The sequence below is a fragment of the Equus asinus genome, chromosome 5 (genome assembly GCF_041296235.1).
Source record: "Equus asinus isolate D_3611 breed Donkey chromosome 5, EquAss-T2T_v2, whole genome shotgun sequence".
NCBI lineage: Eukaryota > Metazoa > Chordata > Mammalia > Perissodactyla > Equidae > Equus > Equus asinus.
In genome coordinates this window covers 112,574,569-112,595,546 of record NC_091794.1, presented here as the reverse complement: position 1 = coordinate 112,595,546, position 20,978 = coordinate 112,574,569, and the positions used below count along the sequence as shown (strand labels likewise).

General features: G+C 58.2%; 1 protein-coding gene across 4 annotated transcripts; it reads left to right on the top strand.

The window, feature by feature from the left end:
* The first annotated feature begins 10,450 nt into the window (after window positions 1-10,450).
* LOC106845203 (tumor necrosis factor receptor superfamily member 14) lies at window positions 10,451-19,889 on the top strand. Of its 4 annotated transcripts, none has more exons than XR_011503686.1 (9): window positions 10,451-11,170; window positions 13,487-13,650; window positions 14,623-14,731; window positions 15,270-15,395; window positions 16,526-16,681; window positions 16,839-16,929; window positions 17,683-17,993; window positions 19,023-19,054; window positions 19,268-19,889. XR_011503686.1 is itself a non-coding variant. In XM_014863094.3 (9 exons), the coding sequence occupies exons 2-9, from the start codon at window positions 13,582-13,584 to the stop codon at window positions 19,466-19,468; spliced, it is 942 nt and encodes a 313-aa protein (XP_014718580.2). In that variant the 5' UTR covers window positions 10,741-11,170; window positions 13,487-13,581; the 3' UTR covers window positions 19,469-19,889. The 4 variants fall into 4 exon arrangements, 2 of the variants coding, with proteins under 2 accessions (XP_014718580.2, XP_070367395.1); XM_014863094.3 differs by having other exon boundaries at window positions 10,741-11,170; window positions 17,836-17,993; XM_070511294.1 differs by lacking the exon at window positions 10,451-11,170 and adding an exon at window positions 13,014-13,169 and having other exon boundaries at window positions 17,836-17,993.
* Window positions 19,890-20,978: the final 1,089 nt, after the last annotated feature.

Sequence of the window (20,978 nt, the reverse complement as noted above, 5' to 3'; positions counted from 1 at the left end):
TGTCAGCACGTCTCTCTTCTGTGGGAGGGGACAGCCCCCTGTGCCCCGTTACCTGGCATGCAGTAGGTGCTTAATAAGTGCAGGCTAAAAAGAGCATGCCTCCCTGGAGGCCTGAGGAGCCCTGGACTCAGCGTAGGGCCTGGCTGGCTCAGGACCCTCCCAGCTTCCCTGGCAGGGGCAGGCAGAGACCCTCAGCTGTGGGTGACCACCCTGGGCCTGGGGCAGACGCCACCCCCTCCCAGCCCAGGCCGATTTCGGGGCCTTTGCACAAGTCAGGCCTGGAGCTGCGGACACCGCCCTCTGCCTTCTGGGTTGGTCGGGCAGTTGGTCAGGATGGCTGGTTGAAGACTGCAGGGAGCCGATGTGTCACCTGCCATATATTTGAGCAGCAGTATTGGGGGCCCCCCGGAAACATACCTTATTTGGGGGCTGATTGAGCACTTGTGTCCCAGGACCTTCTGTAGAGGCCTGGGGACGTTTAGCGAGTGATGAGCAACCCCTGCCTCAGTGAGCACCCCCACGCAGCTCCCGGTGTCCCAGCCTCTCCAGCAGGCGGGTGGGCGCCAGCACGTCCATGCATAGGTGAGGCTGGGGCTCGGGGCTGCCCCAGACATGCTGCTCGAATGAGTGAGGAGTGAGGCGCCTCTCAGCACGCGTGGCCACACACACCCCGACGTTTACCCTCGTCTGTTCCACGTCTCCTTTGTAAAATTACAGCCAGCGACCATGTTTGAACAAAGAGAAAGGCAAAGTAGAGCAATCCTTTCGACTCCATGGTGACAACTCGGGGAAAAACATGATTACGGTCTCTGTTAAAAAAGAAACTATCTCTTCAAGGCAGGCGGAAGCGCATGCTAGGCCAGGAGGAACCGCACATCTGCCACAGCTCGCCCACTGTCAGCGGGGCGTTTCCTGTTTTTGGGCTGAGGCGGAGGCTGGCCCGCTGTGCCTGGGCCGCCCGCTGACAGTGAGGGGTGCACGGAGGCCCGGGGGCCTCGGGCTCTGGTTGGACAACTTTGTACGCCACTGAAGTGCAAACATCCGTTCAGAGTGCTTCTCATCTGACTTTTTTGTTGTTGCACTTTTTATTTTGAGATAGTTCACAGGGAGTTGTAAGAAATCATACAGAAAGATCCCGTGTACCTTTCACCCAGTTTCCCCCGTTGGTAACGTCTTGCAAAACTACTGCGCAGTGTGTGTGGGGGTGTTGACACTGATGTGGTCAAAACACAGAACCAGCACCACGAGGCTCCCTCCTGCTTTCTTTTAACAAACAAATTTGATGTATTTTAAAAATTGCAATGAAATATATATTACGTAAGATTTACCATTTAACCATTTGTAAGTGTACAACTCAGTGGCCTTAAGCACATTCACGTTAATGTGCAACCATCACCACCATCCGTCTCCAGAACTTTTATGTCATCTCAGTAGGAACTCTGTCCCCATTGAGCGCTAACTCCTCATCTCGCTCCCCCAGCCCCTGAACCTCTGTCCTACTTTCTGCCCCCTGACTCCTCGAGGGACCCGAGCTCCCTTCTGGGGAAATGGTGGGGTACGTGGGGCTGGCCTGGTGGCCCGGCCGTCACCAGCAATGACTGTTAATATGGCTCTTGATCAGCCTTTTTCTTGTAAAAGTGACACGTGATGTTACAAAAACTCACGCAGTGTGGAACAGACCACAGCAGAAAGTGGAAGTTTGTTGTTGGCGAGAGCTCTCCACACCCACCCTGAGGCACAGGCACCCGGAATTTTTCGGGACACAGAGAAACATACACACGCAGACATGCTTTTTTTTTTTTTTTTTTTTCAACGCATCACAGGTTGAGCTTCTCTGTCCCCTTTCAAGCCTCTCTGCCTCCCTGCCCTCAGGGCTGGGGTGGGGGTGTGTGTGGACGCAGTTGGTGGTGTGGGGGTCCCAGATCTTTTAGCAAATCACCTTACCAGAGCTGTCTCCCGGGGGTCAACATTAGCGAGAGAAAGAGCACTGGGTTCGTCTTGTGGCTGCTTCACCTGGAGAACCCCAACAGCGGCCAGCACCTTGCAGTCACCACCATGCTGCACCTGCGCCCCGAGAAGTTGGGACGCTGCCCCATCACAGTGAGAGGACACACCTGCGGGGACCGGGGGCCTTCGTGAGACGTGTTGGGCAGGAATGGTGGCATCTAGGGGGTGCTGGGTGATTTTGGTCGTGCTGGATTGAGTGCTGGAGGAGCGGGTGCTCCACGATGGGGATCTGAATGCATCCTGTCGAGGATGTAAGCAGAACGGCATGGCTGACATTGTGTGGGTGGTGAGGGAGGGAGCAGCAGTCACCTGTATTTGCCAGGGCGGGGGTATTTGGTTGTTTTTGTGGCGTGACAGTGACTGTTTGTCTGAGTTCATACCTGTCTGTGTATCCTTGTCGATGTTGACGTGCCATGACATTAATTTACCCGGAGAACACCAAGGCCGGCTGATAGCGCCAGGCCAGCTCTAGGCTGTCGAGGGCTTTCCTCTACCTCGCATCTGCCCAGTGGGTCTGTTCCGAGTGCCCACTCTGTGCCAGGTGTTGGGGACGTAGCTGTGAGTGGCGGAGAAACCTCCCTGTCCTTGGGAACTCGCCTTCTTGTTGGAGACTCTTTTTTTTTTTTTTAAAGATTTTATTATTTCCTTTTTCTCCCCAACACCCCCCGGTACATAGTTGTATATTCTTCGTTGTGGATTCTTCTAGTTGTGGCATGTGGGACGCTGCCTCAGCGTGGTTTGATGAGCAGTGCCATGTCCGCGCCCAGGATTCGAACCAACGAAACACTGGGCCGCCTGCAGCGGAGCGCGCGAACTTAACCACTCGGCCACGGAGCCAGCCCCTTGTTGGAGACTCTTTGCACTGAATTGTGTCCCCCAAATTCATATATTGAAGACCTGACCCCCAGGGTGACCGAATTTGGAGGCAGGGCTGTCAGGAGGTCGTTACGGTTAAATGAGGTCGTAAGCCTGGGGCCCTGACCCGGTAGGACTTCAGAAGAGAAAGAGACATCAGGAATGCTGGTGCACAGAGAAAAGGCCGCGTGAGGACACTGGGAGAAGATGGCCATCTGCGGGCCAAGGAGGGAGGCCTCAGGAGACCAGCCAGCCTGCACCTTGATCTCAGCCTTCCAGCCTCCAACTGAGAGAAGTAAATTTCTGTTGTTTAGGCCGCCCAGGCCAGGGGACATTGGCATGGCAGCCCTCGGTGACCCACACAAGCCCCTTCCAGGCAGTCCCCACCCCTGGTCCAGGCATGCGTGACCTGCTTTCTCTGCCTCTGCCTTGGACCTGCCTGTTCCAGACTTTCACATCAACGCAGTCACACTCTGTCGCTCCTTGGGGTCCGGCCTCTTCACTCAGCATAATGACCGCGAGGTCCCTCCATGACGCTGTGTATCAATATCACTCTTTCTTATCACTGAGTTGTATCCCGTTTTATGACTATGCCATCATATGTGTATCCATTCACCTGTTCATGGTGTCTGGGTGGCTGCCGGTTCTTGGTTAATGTGCGTAAAGCTGCTATGAAAGTCTGTAAACAGCTTTTGGTGTGGACGTATATTTTCCTTTGTCTAGGTTATTTACCTAGGAGTAGAATGGCTGGGTCAGATGGAAAGCGTGTGGTTAACTTTGTAAGCGTTTGCCAAACCGTCATCCAAAGTGGTCGTACCACTTTCCATTCCCACCAGCAGTGTCAACAGATCCAGCAACGCCATATCCTCCTCAATACCTGATATGGTCAGACTTTACCCTTAGCCACTCTGATAGCTGTGAAGTGGTATCTCCTTGTCATTTTAATTTGCATTTCCCTGTTGACTAATGATGCTGAGCATCTTTGCATGTGCCGTCTGTGTGTCTTCTTTGGGGAAGGATCTGTTCAAAAATCTTGACCATTAAAAGAATATTGAGTTGTTTGTCTTCTTACTGAGTTGTAAGAAATTTTTAAAAAATATATCTTTTGGGCAAGACATGTGTGTTGTGGATATTTTCCCCAGCAGGTGGTTTGCCTTCTCATTTCCTTAATATCAAACTTTGAAGAGCAAAGTCTTTAATTTGGATGAAGTCCAATTTATCTGTTTTTCTGTGATGGTTTATGTCTTTCATGTCCTCTCTAAGAAATCTTTGCCCACTTCAAGGTCACAAAGATTTTCTCCTATGTTTTCTACCAGAAGTTTAATAATTTTAGCTTTTACATTTAGGCCTATGGTCCCTTTGGGCTACTTTTTGCTCGTGGTGAGGGTAAAGGCTGAGCTTCATTTTTGCCGCCTTGATTCTCCCTGTTCCAGCAACTGTTGCCTACAAAGATTACCTTTCCCCTGTGGGATTACTGTGGCGCCTCTGACAACACTCTGGTGATCACACACGAGCGGGTCTGTTTGTGGACTCCGTCTCTTCCGTCTCGTCGACCAGTTGGTACTCCTCCTGCCTACACCATCTGGGCTGGATCCACGAGGCTTGCAGCGCACATCCTTCAGCCCTGCTCTTCCTTTTCAAAATTGTTTTGGCCACGATAACTCCTTTCTGTTTTCACATGAGTGTAAAAAATCAGCGTATCAATTTCCACAAACAAACCTGCTGCAGTTTGATTGGGATTACATCGATCTCTGGTTACTTGGGGGAGAACTGACATCTTGCTGAAACCCAGTCTTCCACTTTGTGAGCATCATACCTTTCCATTTACGGGGTCCTCTGTCCCCTCCCTCGGCAGGGCCTGCACAGGCCTGCACACATTCTGTTGAATTTGTCCCAGATGCTTCATGTTTTTAATGCGAGTGTGTTCTTGCTCTTTTAAATTTCAAAAACCCATCTGTATTTTCTAAACTGTTGGCCTTGTGTCCTGTGACGTCACTAAATAAGCTGTGTAGGCCACTTAGCCTTTCTGTAGACATTGTAGAACTTTTATATATGTGGTCACGTTGTCTGCGAAGAAGCAATGTTTCCCTTCCGCTCCCATCGCCGCGCCTTCTCTTTCTTTTTCTTGCCGCGTTGCCCTTTCTGAGACTCCAGTGCAGTGTTGTGCGGAAGGGGATGAGTGGGCATCCCTGCCTGGTCCTGTTCTTGGGGGAGAGCACGCCGTCTTCACAATCGACTGAGACGTCGGCTGTGGGAGTCTCTCAGCTGCCTCTGCAGATTTGGGGGCTCTGTTTCTGCACAGCCCCCGGCCTCTAGAACCCTGCAATCTCCAATCGCTGTCCTCTTCTTTTGGCTGCTGTCTCTTTCTGTGTACAGTATCCTTTGCACGTCAGCCTACAGTTTTGGTTTTGCATGCAGTAAGACAATGTCTGCATTTACCTGGAGGATTGAGACCATTTCCATTCCATGTAGTTTCCTGTGTGGTTGGGTTTGGGTCCATATTTTGATAATTATTTGCTGTTCTTTGTTTCTTGTTTCCTCCTTTATGCCTTCTTCTTGACGAATTGAGTGTTTTTTGGGTATTTCATTCATCTGCACTGTGGGCTTATTTGCTACACATCTTCATTTTATTTATCAGCGGCTGCTCTAGGGCTAACAATATGCACCTGTCCTCACCTCCCACTATGACCCGCTTGACAGACCATGAAAAGCACCTTACACAGTCCACTCACGTTTCCCTGCCCCAGGCTTCTTGCTCTTATTGTCATGGATTTTACTTCCACGTGCTGAGACCATGACAGCACATTGTTATTTTTCTTTAAGCTTTCTATTATTTTTAAAAGAAATTTTAAAAATGAGAAAAAGATGTCTCATATTTACTGACATATTTACCATTTCTTTCACTCTCCATTCCTTTGAGTAGAGATGCGTTTTCATCGGGTACCGACTTCCTTGTTTGAAGAAAGTCCTTTCACATTTCTTGTAATGAAAGTCTGCTGGTGATGGACGACCGGAGCTTTTATAGAAATCATGAAATGGAAGTCCTCAGGCTTTGTTGTGCTTCCATTTTGGGCAAATACCTTCACTGTGTATGGAAGTCTAAGTTGAGATGTTCTCCAGCGTGTTCTAGATGTTTCTATCGTCCCTGACTTGCACTGTTTCTGGTGAGAATTCAGCCGTGCCCCTTATCTCTGCTTCTCTGGATGTGACGGTGTTCGCTGAGACTGATTTGGGGTTTTTCCCTTTATCCCTGTTTTTCAGGAATTTGATTGTGATTTTCCTTGTTATATATTCTTTCTTGTTTATCCTTCCTGGGGTTTGTAGGCATTCTTTTGTTTGTAGGTTTATACTTTTTCTTTAATTTTTCTGTTCTTGCCTCTCTCTTGTTTTGTAAGACTCCACTTATATTGATGTTAGACAGCTTGATATTTTCCAGGCGTCACTGAGGCCCTGTTTTTTTTTTCCCTTTTCTTTTTTTCTCTTTGTACCTCATTTTGGATAGTTTCTATTACTATAGCTTCAAGTTCATGGATATCATCTTGAAGTGTCCAGCCTGTGTTAACCCTACTTTTATGGGCCAAATTGCATCCCCCCAAATTCGTATGTTCAAACCCTAACCCCCAATACCTTGGAATGTGGCTATATTTGGAGATAGGGCCTTAAAGGTGGTAATTAAGGGTAACTGAGGCCATCTGGGTGGGCTTTAATCCAATCTGAGAGCAGGCCTATGGAGAATAGGAAATTTGGACACCCAAAGAGACCCCAGGGATGCGCATGCACAGAGAAAGGACCATGTGGGGACATGGTGAGAAGGAGGCCGTCTACAAGCCAAGCCGAGGGGTCTCAGGGGAACCAGCCCCACCACAGCTTGCTTGTGGACTCCAGCCTCCAGCCTGCGAGGCGATAAATTCCCGCTGTTTACCCACATCTGCGGTATTCGTTATGGCCGCCCGAGCCGGCTAACACACCTGCCCAGCTCATTCTTCACTGGAGATTTTATAAAGTTCCATTTGGTTCTTTCTATATCTTCCATTTCCCTCTTTATGTTTATATTTCCCTTTAAAAATGTTTGAAAGACTGTCTTAGGGTGTTGTCTGGTAATTCCATCATTGCGGTCATCTTTGGGTCTATTTCTCCTGATTCACGTTTTTGCTGGTCACATTTTCCTGCTTCTTGGCATGTGGGTAATTTTTGCTGGGATGCTGGGCATGGTGTTTTTACTTTCTTTATGATCTGGAATTTTCTCTTTTACTTTCAGTCCTCCTGGAGAGAGGGCTGTGCGTGTCCGGCCTGTGCTCAGTGACTTGGGCTTCGCTTTGATCTTGGGTGGGACTCTGAGCTTAGTTACACTAGGTCTAGAGCAGCCTTACTCCAGGCCGGTTCAGCCCTGGGGAGGCACGGCCTATGGGGTCTCTCCTGCAGGCCAAAGGGACCATTGAGGACAGTCAAGTCCAGCTGGTCAGCACTCCAATGTCCCCTCACCCTGTGTGAGCTCTGGAGTCACTCGGTGCACAGCTCCTAGTGGCTCACTGTGCTGTACTGTGGAGTTTTATCCGTGACACACACGGCAGGTTCTTGAGCCAATGCTAAGGGGACCTTGCCGATGGCTGTAGCTTTTGTCTGTGCAGCTCCCTCCTTTCGGGAGCTCTGCTTGCGTGTCCACCAGCTTCAGCCGTCCTGAGGCCTGATCCCTTTCTTCTTAACTCAGCAGGACTGCCCTGGTCTGCTGGGGATCCCAGTTCCTTTTGCCTAGTTTCTGAACACAGCTGATTCACGGTTTTCAGTTTCTTGCTTTGGGGGCAGAGGGTAAGTCCAGGCTGTGTTACTCCATCACGGCAGCAGGCAAGAGGGACAGTTCCCCTTCGATGGCACTTAGGTTATTTCCAATGTTCTCTGGCACCTTCAAAGGCTGATGTCCTCTCCTGTACGTCCACCTCTTCCCGTTGGAATGAGAATACTTACTTCCAGGGTGGAATTCCTACACGACATTGCCTGATCAAAGGGTGCAATGGTCTAAGACATTTAACATTTACTCCCAAACTGCCTTCCAGAGTGGCTGGCCCACTGCATAGTCACTCCGTGCTCCATGGAGTTCACCATCCTCAGTCCTGCTGGCTTCCCCTGGGCCCAGTCTTGACCTGTAAACACCTCTATGAGGAACTTTCTCTTCCCTGTCACCAGTGAGTCTGCACATCTTGTCTTCCTCTTTCTTGGCTGCTCTGCCCTTTCCTCTTTCTTCTCTTTCCCAGCCGTCCATCCTCACCTTCTCCCGCTCTTGGCCAATGGTCCCCGGGCCCAGCTGCCCAACGTGGAGCCAGGACGCCCCCGATGCTCCCAAGGCCCCCCTGGGTGCTGGTCCCATTCCGAGGGCTGGGATTGTCCGTTTGCTTGTTGAACCAGGGGCAGGAGGAGCCCTCCACCTTCAACATTTCCCAGAAGTCTCTCATGGAGCTGAAACCAGAGAGGCAGCGTTGAATCATTGCCAAGTGGCCGGAGCCACTTGTTTGGTCCAACCCTCCTTTGCTCCTTCTGGAGAGGTGGCCTCCCTTGGCCTGGCCCCAGCTCTCCGCCTGGTCTCCTGACCTGTAAAGCCGTGGTCCCTAGGGCCCTGACCGTCTATTCACACAGCGTAACTGTGAGGGTTAGGATGGCAGGAGGGCCTGTAGGTGAGGTGAGGGCCAGACACCAGGGAGCACGGCACAGGTGCGAGCTGAGATTGTTTCTGAGGACAGGAGAGACATCAGGATGAGCCCCCAGGATGAGCCGGCAGAGGGAATGGCCTACGTGGGGCTCTGGGATGGAAGGAGCTGGAATAAGCAGGGACGCAAAGGGGTTGGTGTGGCTGTAGCAAAGGGAGACATGAGTTGGAGAGGCAAGTCTGGGCTGATGGGCAGGCCTTGGGGGGGGGGGCAAGCAGTGGGGATTTGGTGAGGGGCCCCAGAGGGTGCAGGGAGGGGGCGACCGTGACCGTGGTGTCATGGGCAGCTAGGGGTGTCCCTAGCTGCTGTCTGGACTAGGCAGAGCAGGGGAGCCAGAGTGAGGGCGGGGTGCCGAGGTGAGAGCATGTGCCTGGAGGGAGCAGACCTCTGAGGAGCCTCTTGAGGCAGCCTCTCCATGCCCACAAGGGGTCCCGGTGTGGGTGCAGCAAGGTGAAGCGTGGCACACAGCTGCCTCCCAGGGCCCTGATTTTGCCAGGGAGCAGAGGCGGTGGGGGAGTTGTGGAGGAGGAGCTGGGAGGGCTGGTGGGGGACTGGGCACGGGACGCTGGGGAGACGTCTGAGACGAGAACTGATACCCTGGTCTGGAGCTAGACAAAACCAGGTCTGGGCGCCCACAGCCCCCCCAGTTCTGCTCCCAGGACAAGCCTGGATTTGAGCAGGCACCTGGGCCTCTGGGAAGTCCCTGGTGGCCCAAGCACACTCTGCCCCTCCTCTGACCCCTGTCCCAACCCCCAGTTCTCTCCCGTCTGTCCCAGGCATGCGGCTGAGGAGTTGCCGTCCTCTCCGTCCACCTCTACCCGCACCCTGAGAGTCGGACACCGACTCCTGCAGGCCCTGCGCCTCTGGGCGTCCCTGGAGTTGACCTCTCTCCACGCCCTTCTGCCCTCCCTGCCCTGCTCCTCACCTCCTAGAGGCTCCTACCTGGGAGACATCACGCCCCTGTCTACTCCGTCCACCCTCCCCACCAGCCTGACACCTGCACAGTCTCCCGTGCACAGGACGCACCCGGGGTCTGCAGCCTCCCTCCAGGGGCCAGCCTCGGCCAGCTCTGTGTCGAGGCCCCCTTCCATGCCTCACCAGGGCTGGACCCCAAGAACTTCCCGGCCATATTGCTCAACCCACATCTTTCCTCCGGGAATGCCCTTTCTCACCTTGTCCCCCAGCAGGGCTCCTGTTCATCTTCAGAGCCCCAGCCCACATCTGCTGCCCATACCCAGCCCTCACCACATGACGCTGACAGTGGCTTTTAGACTCAGCTCCCTCACTGGACCATGAGCCCCAGGGGGTGAGGCCCAGGCTGCTTTGCCTCTGAGCCCACTGCCCAGCCCGGGGCTCCCACAGAGCAGGGGGCTGAGGCCACCAAGAATGCAGAGGAGAGGAGGGGGGGCCTCAAGGTGGGCTTTCAGGATGACCCTGCCTCCCACCCTCCAGGCCTGGGCTCAAGCACCCTGGTTCTCAGCATCTCTCCCATGCTCGGGACCCCAGAGATCTCCCTCTCAAGAAGAGGAGGAAATGTGATCAGGGATTCCTCAGCCCATCGGGTGGTGTCCTGGCCGGGAGCTCCGGGTGTCGGCGATGTGGTGGGGTGGGCAGCCCCTGGGAGGGAACGGTGGGTGCAGGGGCGGGTCTCAAGGGATAGCCAGGTGATGGAGGCTCCTCTTGCTGCGGCAGAGTTGGGGTTGGGGAGAGGCTGAGCCTCAGTTTCCCCATCTGCACTGGGGGGAGGCATGCACAGATGCCTCTGAAGCTCCTGCCGGGCCCTCCCCTGGGCCCTGAGGTTGGGCACCCTGCAGGAGCCCTGGGGTCCCTGGACACAGGCTCTGGCTGAGTCAGGAGAGGCGGCTTCCCTGGGTCCCAGCCCACATCACAGGGATGACTGGAAGGAGAGGCCCTGGGGTGCGGGCTCTACCTGCCCCCCCCCATAAGTAAGTAAGGGGCACGAGAGCCCCATGGAGCCTCAGACAGGTGCGGGGCTCCCTGGGGCGTACCCTGGTCCTGCCCTGCCACCGATTCCTGGATGCCCGGGGCCGAGGAGCAGACGTGACAGCCAGCATGGGGACTCCTGGTGCGTGGGCAGGAGCCCTGTCTGCACCCTCCTCCTGTCTCATTTCCTCCTCGATGAGTCTGGCGCCCAGAACTGAGCCTGGCCTGAACTACTGGGTGCTGAATGAGTGAGTGAACAGCGAGTGAGGAGTGAGCACAGGAATGGTGATGCTGAGACTGGAGCCCAGCCCTTCGTCTTCCTGCTAAAATGGACACAGAACTCCTGCCACGGAATTTGCATTCCAGGGGGGAGGTGGGCTGACAAGGAACCAATAAGACACCAGGGTCACTGGGTGAGGGTGCAGGGGGCGTGGTTGGAAACTCAGGCATCAGGAAAGCCTCCTGAAGAGGCCATGGCTCAGCAGAGACCTGGTACAGAAGGCTCCCTGGGCGGGTCGCCCCTGCTGCCTTGGGGCCTGACGCTGGCTCAGCAACTAGGGCCTTGAGTCTTGAGGTGGCTGGGTGGGGAGGGACGGGCCAGGGGTACAGGGGCCGAGCCAGCCATGGGACTCCCCATTCCAGCTGAGACTCACTGATGCCTGTGGGTAAGTCCTGCCCTTTGCTGTGCCTCAGTTTCCCCACCTGCCCAGGGTGGGGTGGATGAAAGGATCTCTGATGAAAGGAGGCATCTGAAGGGAGTGGTGGGTTGAGAGCCGGGATCGAGGGTCCTGGGGGCCTCACCAGGTGTAGGGAGAACATCCTCCCTCTCTGGCCAACCCCACCCCAAGGATCTTCCCAGGACTTGGGAGGTCCCTGGGGGCATGGCAGGGAGCAGAGGTGGTCCCAGAGCCCTGTCCCTGCCCTGGGTGCCTGCAGTGTGCTCTGAGGCACCCGTGTGCTGCTGGGGTTTCCAGGAAAAAGCACTCCCCAGGGCTCTTGGGACCAAGCAGAGGGTGCAGAGGGGGTGCCCCTTTCCCTTCATTGGAAACCCCCCGGCAGTGCGGGGGGCAGGGGGTGTGAGTGCACGTGGGGGAGCGGGGTGGGGGCACCCTCTAAAAGGCCCCTGGGTGTGGGGATGGGACCCTGTGCTGCTGGGTCTCATGGGGGCTCCCAAGCCCCTGGTCCCAGCAAACCCCCACCCTACCTCAGAGCACCAGGGTCTGTGGGGCTGGGCTGGTCGTCCCGGGTGATGGTGGCCAGGGTGGACGCTGCCTCTGGGCGCTGCGAAGCTTTGCCGATAGGGCAGTGGTCAGCCTCCACCCAGCCCTCGGACTTCACTCCTGCCCTGTTCCTTCCCCAGCGCCCAGGGTCTCCTCCCAGGGTCCCCTAGAAATAGAAATAGATAGTGACTCTGAAGACACTGGTGACTGCCAGCCAGTCCTGCCCAGTGGGAGCCCTCCCTGGGGAGATCCGGGCAAACCTCGCTACCCCAGGTGCCTGCAGCCCATGGGACAGTGAACTTTCCAGTGGGGTCCCCAGCCTCCAGGGGTCCTGCTCCCACATCATGTGAGGTGGGCTCTCACAACCCTCCTCCCAAGACCAGAGGCACAAGGGGGCAGGGGCAACCGGCACCTTCAAGTCCAGCAGATGCCCTGAGGTTCAGTGGGGCAGGGTGGGGTCTGGGGCTGTGACCCTGGAGGAGGATTTTGTGCCAAAGTCAGGACAGAGAAGGGGCTCCAGGTTAGCCTGGGCTGGGCATCCAGCAATCGGTACACTGGAGGCGGTGGTTCCTGTGTCCTTGAGGGCCCAGCCTTAGCACCTGATGGGGACCTGCCTGGGGCCTATGGAGATGGACAAGCCCATCAGGGTCGTGATGGGTCTGATTAGATGGAAGCCCCCACCTTTAATTGACTTTCCAGCTCAAAGATGAAGGGGGCCAGAGGCATGCCACGTGCATCACATGAGCCTCAGACTTTAATGTGATGTGACAGCCAGCGGGCATGGGGGCCAGGGGCCGGACTCACCCAGTCGCTCCCCATCCAGGATGCCAGGGCTGGGTGGGTGCCTCTCACCAGTCCCAAGTCTGCCTCTTAGGCACCAGGTGTGTGTATGAGGGTCTGCTCTCCCAGGCCTGCCCTCCTGTCCCCCAGCTCGGGAGATGGCCATGGCTCCAGGGAAGGTGGAGTGGGGAGAACCCCGTCTGCACAGGAAGGTTTGGGTTTGAGGCTGAGCACAGTTTGCACATGGGAGACCCTGGGCAAGTCCCTGTCCCTTTCTGAGTCCCAGGTCCCCATCTGTGAAATGTGAGCAGGAAATAGCCACTCCCATCCCGTCCCAGGGTAGGTGGGGGTGGACACAGTGGGGGCCCCTGTGGGTGCTCACAAAATGTCCCCCTTCTCACCCCGATGGGGACTCAGCGACCCCCAGCCTCCTGGGATTGGGGAAGGGTCACCTTCTGCAGAGACGTGCGCAGGGCTGTGCAGGTGGAAACCAGCCTGACCCAGCCCCAGGCAGAGGGTGGACACGCCCAGAATGCACTGCTGGGAGGCGGGGTTTCCTTGAAGTGGCTGGGCCCCCTTTCCGTAGAAGCAGCATCCCGCCTTTCCATAGACGCTGGTTCCTCCTTTCCATAGACGTAGGGTCCCCCCTTTTCAACAGAGACAGGTAAGATACAGCCAAGGAGGTTCCTCTTGGCTCCTGCTGTCAGGAGCTGCAGGCTGGCTCTCTAGGGTCAGCAGGAGATCCCCCCTGCCGCTTATGCTGCCCCCCTCCCCCTGCCCTGACCTCTGCTCTGGACCGCTGGTCCTGCCAACTGCAGACTGCAGCCCAGGGCCCTCCCTGCCTGTCACTGTGGGGTCCTGATCCCCTGGCAGCCTAGGGCCCCAACGGCACGTACTTGGGGACTGGAGACGAATACTTCCTGAGATCACCCCGAAGGCTGTCCTCGCTGGCTCCTGCTGCAGTTTCTCTTTCTCTTTCAGCCAGCGAGGCAGCAGGAAGCCCAAGTGCTAAAGCTCGTCCTGCTGGCAGGGGGCAGGGGACAGCAGCCAGGGAATGAGGGGTCCTGAGGAGAGACATGGAGCCTCTGCGAGGCTGGGGGCCACCCCCATGGAGCCCGGCACCCAAGGCTGATGCCCTGAGCCTGGTGAGTCTCCTGAGCCTGCCTGTCTGTCCAGCCGCGCCCCAGCGCCCCTATTCCTGCCCCTGGGTGTACCCTCTTCCCCATCCCTGCCCACGATGTCCCTGTCCTGCCCTTGTCCCCCAGCTGCCCGGCTCTCCTAGGCTGACCCAGCCCTCTGTCACCCACTCACCCTGGCCCTGGGGTAGGGGAGCAGACAGACAGGAAAGCCATAGAACAGCTCCTGGTGGGCCTCGTCCCCGAAACCCCACTCAGGGGACGAAGGTGAGCCCCCAGCACAGGGTGAGGGTGCTTCCGGGGCCCGGCTGTTCTTGGATGCCTGAGCTGTTCCCGCCCTGGGGTGGGAGCCCCCAGCAGGTGGCTAATCTCCACCCTCAGCCCCTCCCTGTCCTGGGAGATAAAGTCCGTGTCTGTGTGAGTCGGGTGGAGTCTAGGGCCAGGCCGGGGGGGAGAGCCTGCTTGCCCGTGTGGCTTCCTGCCAGCCCAGGCGGAAACTTCAGGGTTAGCAGAGCCAGCCCTGGGCCCTGGGCCCCCTCATGGCCCACCCCAGCCCGGGCCCTGAACAGCCTGTCTCCCGTGCCTGGCCTGTGAGCCCCTGACGGTCGTCCTGCTCTGACCCTGCTGGGTCCCGAGGGCTCAGCGGGCCCAGCACAGGCCAGAGGCAGGATGGCCAGTTGTCCAGCCCAGAGTGGCTCAGGGCTTCCCGGGGAGTGTGGTCCCTGGTGAGAGCAGAGACCCAGTCCTTGGGGTACCATGCTGGTGGACCTGGGGACAGAGGCAGGAGACGGGCCAGTCCCCTCCTAACGCCAGGGCTGTCCTGGATGATTCCCAGAGCCTGTCGGGGCCCACCTGTGTCCTCCCTCCCAGGCCACCTCCAGCTATGGGGCTGCTGCTGCCCCATTTCACAGAGGCTGATATCGAGGCCCCGGGGCAGCCTGGGCTGCTGCTCCCCTCCAACGCCCCATCTGTCTCCTCCAGGCCTTGTATCTCCTCCTCCTGGGGTCCCCCCGCTACACCCTGGCGACGCCCCAGTGCAAAGAGGAGGAGTACCCAGTGGGGACCGAGTGCTGCCCCAAATGCAGTCCAGGTAGGTGCTGCCCCGAGGGACCTGCCCTGGGGGCCCCTGGGAGCCAGCGCTGTGGGGAGATGCTCCAATCTTCCCTGCCAGGAGCCCCTCCTTTCACAGCACTTCTCTAGGGGGATATGAAGCCCCCGGGGCAGGGGCACTGACAGGGGAGGACCCGAGCCCCCAGGGCCGCCCCCCCAGCTTCGACACTTCCCACCAAGACTCTCACAGCCACTCTGCACAGCTGGTGTAGCCTGGCGCCCCTGCCAGCCCATTAATGGCCAGAAGACTGGGGCTCGGAGTGGCCACTGCAGCGGAGCAGGCCTGGGTGTCCTGGGGGGGACCCCCACATTCTTCCAGAATGTTCTGACTTCCCCCAAAGCACATTCACTCCTGGGAGGCGACTAGGCAGGATGTGTCGTGTGGGGAACAGCTCGGGTGGGTGCCTTTCAGGCCCTGGGGGTGGTGTCACACCGCAGAGGGCTTCCAGGTGGCAGGATGGGCAGGCCTTTGCAGGGCCCTCCCTAGCTCTGACTGCTGTGGACCCTCCGGGCTGCAGGTTACCGCGTGAAGCAGGCCTGTGGGGAGCTGACTGGCACGGTGTGCGTTCCCTGCGCCCCGAGGACCTTCTCAGCCCACCTCAACGGCCTGAGCAAGTGTCTGCCGTGCCGACCCTGTGACCCAGGTGAGGACGCTGCCCAACCGCCACGGTGCTCAGCCCCCAGTCCTGACCCTGCAGCACACCCACGGCTCAGGACCGCGATGCTGCCCCTTGGCCAGCCCCACCCCAGCCCCAAGGAGGGCTCCGCCTCCCCCCATCACCTGTCCCACGGACCCTCCAGAGCTCAGGGACACTATCATGTCACATGGGTACCCAAGCCTGGGCCAGACCCCAAGGAGCCAGAGTGCCCCGTGCTGCCTCCCCCAGCCTGGGGCCTGGCCTCGCCTAACAGTGTGCGCGTTCTCAGGAGACACATCCCCCAACCCCTGAGGGCTCCTCCTCACGGGCTCAGCGCTCAGACCCTTGGGTTTCTTGCTGGCCAGGGCCGGTGGCCAGGAAGGAGGGACCCCAGGATGTCGGGCATGACAGACGTGGGGGCTACAATGCTTTGGGGCTCAATGAGGAGGGTGTGAGGGGCTCAGAGCCTTGAGCTGCAGCTGCAGAGCCCTGCCCTGAGTAACGCACGTCTCTGGCTGGGCTGAGGGTGGCACCGACGGCATTGACGCCGTCCTCAGGAGGGGCCTGGGCCCAGGCCCAGCTGCTACCCCACCGCCGCCGCCCGCCGAGTGGGCTCACTGTCCTCTCTCTGCCACGTGACCGGCCCGGTTTGCAGGATGGGAACCTGTCTGAGGGTCTGGGGGTTCCCTAGGCAACCCTGGTTCTCCCTTTCTGTGTGACCCCAGCCAGATAGGACTTTCTGAGTCTCCTTGGGGCCCCGCTACCCGTCGGGGACACCCTTCCACCACTCCACCAGCCTGCCCTTCTCTGCCCATGGTTCTGTTGTCCCAGTGTCCCTCAGAGCCCCCTGGGACTCACAGCTCTGTGTCCGGCACCTCCGGGCACTGTGTTTGGCTGAGCCGGGGATGCAGCTGGCAGCGTCCTGGGTGGGGGCAGAGGCGGGCCCAGACACACCCACCAGGGCTGCAGAGCCGGCCCGGGGTCCTGTCACCAAGCTCTCCCCAGACCCCGGGCAGGAACCCCCAGGCCTGTGGGTGCTGTCCAGGCCTCTGCTTGTTCTCCTTCCGGGATGGGGTGCTCACCACTGCCCACAGCTGCCCTGGCTGCTGCTCTCAGCTCTTTCTCTTGGATCCCAGCCATGGGCCTGGTGATCAGGCGGGACTGCTCGAGCACGGAAAACACCGAGTGTGGCTGCGACCAAGGCCACTTCTGCGTTAGCGAGAAGGGGGATGATTGTGTCGAGTGCCAGCCCCACACGACCTGCAGACCAGGCCAGAGGGTACAGGAGAGAGGTGAGCCGACGCCCAGTCCCTCTGCCCAGCAAGAGAGGAGCCCGGTCCCCCAGCGCCTACTGAAGACACAGACCCCAGGCCCAAGCCTGATGGGGGAAGCCGGGCTCCGCCCTGGCAGCGCCCTCGGGCCCCTCTGCCCAGCCCTCTCCTTCCTCAGGCACCGAGCGGCAGGACACGGTGTGTGAAGACTGCCGGCCCGGGACCTTCTCTCCCAATGGGACCCTGGGGGAGTGCCGGCCCTGGACCAAGTACGTGACCCTGGGTGGCCTCGGTCCCGTTCCCCTGGGGGGGGGTCCTCGATGCTCCCCTGGGAGGTAAGGGCCCTCGCCCCGCAGAAAGCCCGCTGCCCTTTGGGTGCCAGCATCCAGGAAGCTCCTGCTTGGAACCCATGGTCCAAGCACATCGCAGCACATCGCAGCACATCGCACTGGCCAAGAACCGAGCGTAGCAATTTATCTCTGAGGACAGACTTTTCCTGGAGCAGATCCAGAGGGACACTCTTCCCTGAGCCCCTGTGCTTCTGGAGTGTCACCAAGTGTCAGGGCTGTGGGGCCCTCCCTGTGATTCTGGAGTGGGGGGGTCTATAAGGCAGATGTTCAAAGTGAGGACCCCAATTGTGCTGTAGCAGGACGCCCCCAAATGCCCATCCCCTGGGCCCAGATCTGAGCTGGGTGCTCAGAGTGTCTGAGGGGAGCCTGGTGTCTCTGGGGGAGCCCGGGGTGACCAGGTGTGGCTGCTCAGGGGAGGGGGCAGGGCTCCAATCTCTCCACCCTGCCTCGCCCCTCCTTGTCCCCACCCAGGTCAGTCCCTCTGTCTGCAGCACCGGCTGGAACAGTTTTCCGTCCCTGACCCCAGCCCTCTTCACGCCGTCTCCTTCTCCGTCCTGTCGCTCTCCGTGGTCTCCAGCTGTCGCTCCCACTCTCCCCCTCCCTGCTCTCCTCTCGCCTTCCTTATCTCATCCTGGTTTCCCTCTCCTTCCTTCTCTCTCTGTCTCCCTGTAGCTCTGGGGCTTGGAGAGTCCTTCAGACCTGAGTTCACACCAGAGCTGCTCTGAGCCCGGCTGGGCAGCAGGGGACGGACCCTCCCGGGTCTAGAGAGCATCAGGCTGCGTCTGCCACCCGCAGGATCCGGGTCCCGCCAATCTTCTCTCCTAGGTGCAGCGGCCTCTTTGAGATGGAAGTGGAACCTGGGACTAGCAGCACAGACGTCACGTGCTCCTCCCGGGGCCTCAGTGTTCTTGTGGGCGTTCTCGTGCTTGTGTTGGCTGGCCTGATAGTCCTCTGCGTGTGGATGAAAATGAGAAGGACACCTGGTGAGCAGCAGTGTGTGGCCCTCTGAGGGCTCAGGTCCCGAGCATCACAGCTCAGAGACCCACCACGGCTCTGAGAGACGGTCTGAGACAGCCTCAAATCTAGGGGAGGAGGCGGCCCCAGGAGCATCTCCAGGATTGCTTGGCCCCCTGCTGGGCTGGGGCCGTGGGCTTCCTGCTGAGGGGAACCCTGATGTCATGGGGTCTGCCGGGGTCAGGGAGTAGCGGGTGGGACCCCCTAGCCAAGGAGCCCTCTGCCGCCCCCGTGCGACCTCACTACCATGGACCCTAAGTCCCGTCAGCCCTCCAGGGACAGTGAGAGAACCTGCGGTCAGCTGGGAGGGGCCCAGGTCAGAGCCCCCCTGCTGTGGGCACGTTGTGTCCCCACCGAGAGACTGCGTCGTTCATTCATTCATTTTCGTTCGCTCACTCCTTCGTCCAATTGTCTGCCGCTCTGGGCTCCTCATCTGGGCCAGGCCCCTCTGGACACCAGGATCCAGGCTGTGTAGACCCAGCTCTGGCCGTTGGGGAGCCCCGTGTATGTCAGAAGGAGAGCAGGCACTCAGCAAAGAAATCCAAATTGGGGAGTTGCTCTGCTGTCAGCAGATCGTCCTGTGTCCTCACCCCTGGGGCCCCCAGACTGCCAGGAGGTCTCAGGAGCCTGGGCTGGGAGGAAGCTGGGCCAGCAGCCCAGGGTCCCTTTCCTCCCCAGTCTGGGGCACCTGCTCTCAGGGGGGGCTGCCCCTCCTCTGAGAAGTGCACCCCACCTCTCCCTGGGAGACGGTCTAATTGGGGAGGGCTAGGGAGCGGGGTGGGCAGCTGGGGAGGTGGGCGGGGCGTGCACCGTGTCCTTTCTCATGTCCTGGGCCCCCTGGGGGTCAAACCTGGCAAGGAGCCCCACCCACATGGATCTCCCTGTCTCTGAGAGGGTCAGTTTCTCCGGGAAGTTCACCCAGCGAGAAACCGGGAGCGTGGGGCACCCCGCTCATTGCTGTGTGGCCCCTCCCTGACACGCGTGTCTCTGTTTTACAGATGGATTCACCCCAGTGAGATTCCTCTCTCAGGTATGATTTCTCGTCCCCCCAGTGGAGTTGCTGCGGGGCGGGTGGGCCTCCCAGTTGTCTGAGGGCCCCGAGTCCTTAGTCCACAGCCATGCTGACTCGGGAAGGGAGGCCACCACTCCTCCCCGGGAAACCCGGGCTGACCGCGAGCATTGTGTGGAGGCCCGAGGGCTGGAGCCAGCCCAGGCGGGGACATCATGTCGACTGTGTCCGCAGTGGACACGTCCTGGTGTAGGACGGGAAGACACAGCCGCCCAGGCCCTGCAGCCCACGCCGGACGTCACCACGGTGGCCGTGGAGGAGACAGCAGCCATGTTCCCTGAGAGGGAGCAACATGCTGACCGACAGCCTCAGATGCAGCCATCTGAGAAATCCCTGACTGTGTCTGCCGAGAGCTGCCAGGCCCTCAAGGGCTGAACTGGGGACCAGGGCAGCCGGTAGGACCCACTCCTGGGCTTGCTTCAGACTCCATCCAGCAGAGACAGAGACAGCCCACTGCTCAGGGGGCTTCGAGGACCCCACACGCCTCCCCACCAATGACGTTTGCGTCCCCAGCCCTCCCCTCAGCCCTGGGCTGACCACGTGCTGACCCAGCACTGTGAGGACAATAGCCACAAGCCGCTCTGTGCCCCAGGCCCTGCCTCTCCCCAGCCCTTGTGCCTCAGCCTGCTCATCTGCAGGATGGGCCTGCGGGCGCCTACCTCCGGGGCTGGGCCGGGCCAGGATGGGCCGTGAAGGCCTCATTAGGTGAACGTTGCGTTCACAATCGATTTTTAAATTGGTGTTGTGTGGCCCATGCTTTCATTTGTTATTAAAAAGTGTGCTTTGGGGGAGCTGCTTTGAGAGTGCATAAATGTTCTGTTTCTCCCCAAACTCTCTGGGCGCTCACGAGAAGCTCCGCCCCGACGCGTGGATGAGCGTGTTTGGAGGAGGTGCTTTGAGACTGAAGATCGTCCGCGTCTCCTCAAGTCTTTATCCACTGACTCTTCCTCCCTCAACCGTTTTCTCCGCTGGAGGGAAGAACTTTCCCCTTTCACTCACTCGTTCATTCACTGATGCGTCGATCCCCTGAGGGCCTCCTGGTCCCCATTCTGTTCCTGGTTCTAGCCCAGTGCTCTCTGTTACGGCGATGTTCACACTGTCCCCACTCTTTCCAGCAGGAGTCCCTTTACACTGGCTCCTGCTTTCTTTTGACAAATCCCAGTCATTCCGTGAGCCTGTCCTTAATTTCTGGCCCAAGAGGGTGTTCCAGGCCCCTCTGGTTCTTTCTCTGCTCTGTTCCTGGGCCTGGACATTTCTCCATGCAGCCCTGGCCATTGTGATGGAGAATGGTGTTTGGAACCCAATGTGGGTGGGCCGGGGTGCTCACTGTCACTGGGGGGCCATGGCTTCTGGGATTCACAGGGGATGGGTCAGGAATCGCATACCCACACCCTTGACACACCTCCCTCATAGAGGCACACAGAGCTGAGGACACAGATCTGAGTGGACAGACGTGCAGACCACACGTCAGCAGGAGTTCACACCGAGAGCTCTGGTTCCGAACAAACGACAGGCGTGTTCTGTCTGCTGCTTTCTGCGCCTGTGGCTCTTGAGCCTGGTGCCAGCCCGGCCTCCTTTGTCCAGGGCATGTTCACCTGTGGGCTCAGTCCTAGAAGATGCAGGGTCGTCTCAGGACTGCTCCCGTCGGGAGATTCCTGCCCAGGAGCCAGAGGCCAGTGCTGGCGTTCAGTCCTCTCTTCCTTTCCTCCAGATATCGTGCTCCAAAGTGACAGTGGTTCACTTTACTTTTCACGGTGGTTGTTTTATTCATTTGAATTATAATTTTGTTTATTCTTTGAGTCTGAATTCTGTTTTACACGTTTGTCAGTCTCTGCTGATTCTCTGTGGCTATCTGCCTACCTATGAGTTTATATCCATCCATCTC